General features: G+C 46.7%; 1 protein-coding gene across 1 annotated transcript; it reads right to left on the bottom strand.

Annotated features, from left to right (window-relative positions):
- Positions 1–1,896: 1,896 nt before the first annotated feature.
- LOC147654592 (uncharacterized) lies at positions 1,897–6,310 on the bottom strand. Its single transcript, XM_086875182.1, has 2 exons — positions 2,751–6,310; positions 1,897–2,229 (listed from the first exon to the last, which is right to left on the bottom strand). The coding sequence occupies exon 1, from the start codon at positions 4,630–4,632 to the stop codon at positions 2,878–2,880; it is 1,755 nt and encodes a 584-aa protein (XP_086731308.1). The 5' UTR covers positions 4,633–6,310; the 3' UTR covers positions 1,897–2,229; positions 2,751–2,877.
- Positions 6,311–6,618: the final 308 nt, after the last annotated feature.

The raw sequence follows: 6,618 nt of genomic DNA, 5'->3' as shown, positions 1-6,618 counted from the left end.
TTTGGACCACATCAGGTCTCCCCAGCACCTATGCATATTTTCTTTTAATTTTAAGTTTAGGTTAATGTGCTTATTGTCAAAAGAATATTTATTTGAAAAAGGGGATAATAATGAAAAAAGAAAAATAATTATATCCCTGCCACACTTCTGAAATTATTGCTTTTTGTGTGGGGACAAGAATATAGCAGATATATTAGTACCATTATTGTATCAAGTGGCAACATGGAATAAAATTCATTGCTGCCACTTTAATCTGCTATTGATAATGCATAAAATGTCATTTCATCCCAATAATGTGATGCAAAGCTGTTACTGCAAGAGCTGGTTTCCAGTAATGAAGGATAAAAATATACTGGAATTCACTACTAGAAATATTAGGGCTGTAACACACTTCTCAGGATAGCCAACTGATAGACTTGGAACTGACTCCCATGCTAAATTAAAATGCTCTTCTTTTGTTGTTGTTCATCATTAAACGTGTTGAATACTGTGTTCTTACCTGTGGGATTGTGGGTAGCTTGTAATATTTATAAAGGGAAGAGCTACTCATCTCAGGGCCATTTCTGCAGTATGTATTATTTATTTCCTGATCTATCCCCTCCCATGTTCACTGTCTTTAAAAACTATGATTAATAAAACATTCCATGCTGAACAGTGTGGGTTATATTCCCAAATATATATATTCAGGCCATTTCTATGCAAATGTCACAGGAGATTTTTCGTCACAAAAAATGTACCTATTCTCTACTTGATCCATTCATTTTACATTTATTTTTAGATTAATTATTCTATTTCCTACATGACTGGTTTTAGCTGGGCACCCCAAAGGGATTTTGTAACCAATGTAGACATTTTTTGTTCTTTATAACATATGAGAAGCAACTGAAGAGAATTAAAGGAAGTGACATAGAAACAATAGTTCTTCACTTTGTCATCTTGTTTCCTTAAAAATATATAATTCATTATTACTCTATCAGAAAAAAAAAAAAAAAAAGATATAAATTTCATGGGTATTCTTAAAGCATCCCAAAATCACAGAATCATGCAAGATGCTGAGTTGGAAGGATCACTGACCCCAGCTCCTGGCCCTGCACAGGATGCCCCAGGATTCCCACCTTGTGCCTGGGAGCATTGTCCAAACACTCCTTGAGCTCTGCCAGGCTGTTGCTGTGACCACTGTCCTGGGGAGCCTGTTCAGTGTCCAGCCATCCCCTGGGTGAAGAACCTTCTTCTAATATAATAAATATTCTAATCTAATAAATAATCTAATAAACCAACCTAAACCCCCCCGACACAACTTCAGGCCCTTCCCTCGGGTCCTGTCACTGATCACCACCATGATTTAGCATATTAGGAATGAAATATGCATTGTCTTCATCTCACTTTAATCAAGATTTCAGTAGATAAGGCTATGTTATAACCCTAACCCAAATGGTGACCTGCACAAAAAGTCTTTATTGCTGTAACCCTCCTCTTAATATCTATTAATTGATGGGAGTGTGACAGGAAGTCTCAGCTTCTGAAAAAGATAATGTAGTTAAGGTAATTAATTTTAGCTTGAGAGAAAAAAAAAACCAAAATTTTCCATTATAAGAGGGGGAAGACTTTGTAATTTGAAAGTTTTTCTTCTTGTTTTATATTTTGTTTTCCCTCACATCGGGCCATCTTTTCCTAATACAACAACTTATTTTCAGGAAATGTGTTTGTATTCGATGTTTAATATGGCAATGATAGTCCCTGACTATCTGTTTATTTTCAGTTTGTATCACAGGAATGGCTAATGGCCCTGCTAGAAGGGCAGCACTGCTTCAGCAGTATTTAGTCCCTTGTCAGAATCCAGGCTCTAAGGCTACAGGAAGTAGTAGGTGTACTAGTTTGAAATCAAACCAGTGAGAGATCGCAAGTCAGAATTATAATTTAATAGGAAAATGATAAAAAGAATAAATGCAATAATATCAAAAACACTGACAGAGTCAGAATACAGCCTGGAACCCTGTTAGGGTGATGGTAGTCGTCTAGATGAGGTGGTCTTGTTGAAGCGTGATCTTCTGGAAGAAAGGGGGTCTGGTCTTCAGTTGAAAGTCCAGCAGTAGCTCTTGTTCTCTGGAAGTCCCGTAGGTAAGGGCTGCTGTGGTGTTCGAATTCTCAGCTTATATCCAGTATGGAATGCTTGGCTCCTCCCTCGGGGAGGAGCATCTCACAATGGGATGGTGAGTCATGAGATAAGGCCTTGATGAGCCATTAACAGAAAACAGTCCAGGAGGAAGTTATCTCTGAGTCATGCAGCAAGGCAGTGGTGGGCCCATTAACAGGGGACAATACAGGGGGAAGTTATCTATGAGTCATGGGGCAGGGCATTGATGGGCCCATTAACAGAAGGTAGCCCGGGGGCGGGGGGGGGAGGCAGGGAGCACTGCCTCACCTGGTTTCAACAGTACATGAGGATGGTGATAGAATATACTGCAACCCAGGACATAATCCACTCCTTATTCTATTACCATCTACATAATTCCAAATCAGTACCTTCCTTAAACTCCACACACACACACACACATATATATATATATATACAATGGAACCTTACACACAGTTCTCACTTAAAATGAGGTCTCCTTGTGGCACACATCGGGTTTCCCCATCTTTCCGCATTACCTACCAAGTGCAACCAGGTCCTTGAGCGAAGACAATCCCACGGATAGGTTTGCTCTTGCCTGAGGTGGGATTAATCCAAACAGTCTTTCCTAACATACCTCTCATGTGTACTACAGGGACTTTATCTCCATCCACCGTGTGCAAGGGTTCAGACTGGGCAGGACCAGCTCGATTGATGGATCCTCTGGTGTTAACCATCCAGGTGGCCTTTGCTAAGTTCACTTCTCAATTTTTGAAGGTTCTTCCACCAAGTGCTTTTAGGGTAGTCTTGAGTAGTCTATTGCATCGTTCAACTTTCTCAGCAGCTGGTGCATGATAAGGGATATGATAGATCCATTCAATTCTATGTTCTCTGGCCCAAGTACTTACGAGGCTGTTCTTGAAATGCGTCCCGTTGTCTGACTCGATTCTCTCAGGGGTGCCATGTCTCCAAAGGACTTGCTTTTCCAGGCCCAAGATGGTGTTCCGGGCAGTAGCATGAGGCACAGGGTATGTCTCCAGCCATCCAGTGGTTGCTTCCACTATGGTCAACACGTAGCGCTTGCCTTGGCGGGTTTGGGGAAGGGTGATGTAGTCAATTTGCCAGGCTTCCCCATACCTGTACTTGGACCATCTTCCACCGTACCACAGAGGCTTTACCTGCTTGGCCTGTTTGATTGCAGCGCAGGTCTCGCAGTTGTGGATAACCTGTGAGATGCTGTCCATAGTAAGGTCCACCCCTCGCTCACGAGCCCATCGGTACGTTGCATCTCGTCCCTGATGACCAGAGGCATCATGGGCCCAACGAGCTAAAAATAATTCTCCCTTGTGCTGCCAGTCCAGATCCACCTGTGATATTTTCACCTTGGCAGCTTGATCTACCTGCTCATTGTTACGGTGCTCTTCATTAGCCCGACTTTTGGGTACATGAGCATCTACGTGTCGAACTTTCACGATCAGTTTCTCCACCCGAGCGGCGATGTCCTGCCAAATCTCAGCGGCCCAGATGGGTTTCCCTCTGCGCTGCCAGTTGGCTTTTCTCCAGCGATCCAGCCATCCCCACAGAGCATTAGCTACCATCCAGGAGTCAGTGTAGAGATAGAGCCTCGGCCACTTCTCTCTTTCAGCAATATCTAAAGCCAGCTGGACAGCTTTAAGTTCTGCGACCTGACTCGATCCACCCTCTCCCTCGGTAGCTTGTGCAACTCGTCGTGTGGGGCTCCATACAGCAGCTTTCCATTTCCGGTTAGTGCTTACAATTCGGCAGGAACCATCGGTGAAGAGGGCATATCGTCTTTCACTCTCCGGTAGCTCATTATATGGTGGGGCTTCCTCAGCACGTGTCACTTGCTCCTCTTCTTCAGAAGATAATCCAAAAGTCTCACCTTCAGGCCAGTTTGTTATAATTTCCAGAATCCCAGGGCGGTTCAGGTTTCCAATACGGGCACGCTGTGTAATGAGGGCAATCCATTTGCTCCAAGTAGCATCGGTGGCATGATGCGTGGAAGGAATCTTTCCCTTGAACATCCACCCCAGCACCGGCAGTCGGGGTGCCAGAAGCAGCTGCGCTTCAGTACCAATGACCTCTGAGGCAGCTTGGACTCCTTCATAGGCGGCCAAAATTTCCTTCTCTGTTGGGGTGTAGTTGGCCTCGGATCCTCTGTAGCTTCGGCTCCAGAATCCCAGTGGTCGACCCCGAGTCTCACCAGGCACCTTCTGCCAAAGGCTCCAGGACAGACCATTGTTCCCGGCTGCAGAGTAGAGCACGTTTTTCACTTCTGGCCCCGTTCTGACTGGACCAAGGGCTACCGCATGAGCGATTTCCTGCTTGATCTGGGCGAAAGCTTGTTGCTGTTCAGGGCCCCAATGGAAATTGTTCTTCTTGCGGGTAACCAGGTAGAGAGGGCTCACAATCTGGCTATATTCAGGAATGTGCATTCTCCAAAAGCCTATGGCACCTAGGAAAGCTTGTGTTTCCTTCTTGTTGGTCGGTGGAGACATCGCAGTGATCTTATTGATGACTTCAGTGGGAATCTGACGCCGTCCATCTTGCCACTTTACCCCCAGGAACTGGATCTCCCGGGCAGGTCCCTTGACTTTGCTCTTCTTGATGGCAAAACCAGCCTTCAGGAGAATCTGGATGATCTTCTGTCCCTTCTCAAATACTTCTGCTGCCGTGTTCCCCCACACAATGATGTCATCAATGTACTGCAGGTGTTCTGGAGCCTCACCCTTTTCTAGCACAGTCTGGATCAGTCTATGGCAGATAGTAGGACTGTGCTTCCACCCCTGGGGCAATCGGTTCCAGGTATACTGCACACCCCTCTAGGTGAAGGCAAACTGAGGCCTGCACTCTGCTGCCAGAGGAATGGAGAAAAACGCATTTGCAATATCAATGGTCGCGTACCACTTTGCTGCCTTGGATTCCAGCTCATACTGAAGCTCCAGCATGTCTGGTACGGCTGCACTCAGTGGTGGCGTGACTTCATTCAGTCCACGGTAATCCACCGTCAGTCTCCATTCTCCACTGGACTTACGCACTGGCCATATGGGGCTGTTAAAGGGTGAACGAGCCTTGCTGACCACCCCTTGGCTCTCCAGCTCACGAATCATCGTATGGATGGGGACCACAGAGTCTCTGTCGGTGCGGTATTGCCGACGGTGCACTGTTGCTCTGGCAATTGGTACCTGTTGTTCTTCAACTCTCAGTAGTCCCACAGCAGAAGGGTTGTCTGAGAGACCAGGCAAGGTACTCAGTTGTCTGATGCCTTCTGTCTCTAGAGCAGCTATCCCAAAAGCCCAGCGATAACCTTTTGGGTCTTTGAAGTACCCGTTCCTGAGGTAATCTATGCCGAGGATGCATGGGGCCTCTGGACCAGTCACGATGGGGTGTTTCTGCCACTCATTCCCAGTTAAACTCACTTCAGCTTCCAGTACCGTGAGCTCCTGGGATCCCCCTGTCACCCCAGAAATAGAAATGGGTTCCGCTCCCACATACCTTGATGGCATTAGAGTGCATTGAGCGCCGGTATCAACCAAAGCCGTATATCTTTGTGGGTCAGATGTGCCAGGCCATCGGATCCACACTGTCCAATAGATCCGGTTGTCCCTCTCCTCTACCTGGCTAGAGGCAGGGACCCTCTAATCCTGGTCATGGTGCACGTTGCTCTCCTCCGGTGAATATGCTCTTGATGTCCCTTCAAGAGGATCACTCATATCATCATTTCTATACCTTCTGATGTTCTGGCCACGAGAGACCGGAGCGGCGCTGGCTCTAGATGAGCTCCTTGTGGTAGTTGTCCCTCTTTTTAGTTCACGTACCCGGGCTGCTAAGGAGGAGGTGGGTTTTCCATCCCACTTCCTCATGTCTTCTCCATGCTCCTGGAGAAAAAACCAGAGGTTACCTCGTGGAGTGTATCCTTTCTCCCTGGCTGGGGAATGCCTACTCCTAATAGCAGAGACTCTTGTTGGTTCTGGGGAGACGTGGTAAATTTCTTCCTTAAGTTCCTTTCTTAGTTTCTGATGGCCCTCTTCAATCAAGCTCCGGACTTGCTCAGCCAGCCTTGTTTCCACAGATGAGACATGGGTGCGAAACGGGGCAGTGACAGTGTCCTCGTAGATTCTTAGTTTATTGGCCAGGACACCCACCCTGTCCTCACCTTCCCTCCATTGCAGTGTTGCCAGGTAACGGGAGTACATCTCTGGTCCAAGCCGTGCAAATCTCAGCCACATCTGTGACGTGCACTGGACACCATCTGGGCTCTTAGGAAATCTCTCATCTTCTGCAAAAATGATCTCCAGCACAGCCAACTCCCTCAGGCATCGGATACCCTGTTCTATTGTGCTCCATTTTCCCTGGTGCACCTGGAGGTCTTCTTTGCAGAGGTATCTGTCTCTTACACTTGTCAGCAGTCGCCTCCAGAGGCTGAGAGTTTCTTGGGTTCTCTCAATCCCCTGGTCAATGACCACATCCCGGGACAGCGATCC

The sequence above is a fragment of the Cyanistes caeruleus genome, chromosome 2 (genome assembly GCF_971803275.1).
Source record: "Cyanistes caeruleus chromosome 2, bCyaCae1.hap1.1, whole genome shotgun sequence".
In the NCBI taxonomy this organism is placed as follows: domain Eukaryota; kingdom Metazoa; phylum Chordata; class Aves; order Passeriformes; family Paridae; genus Cyanistes; species Cyanistes caeruleus.
This window is presented reverse-complemented; position numbering and strand designations above follow the sequence as displayed.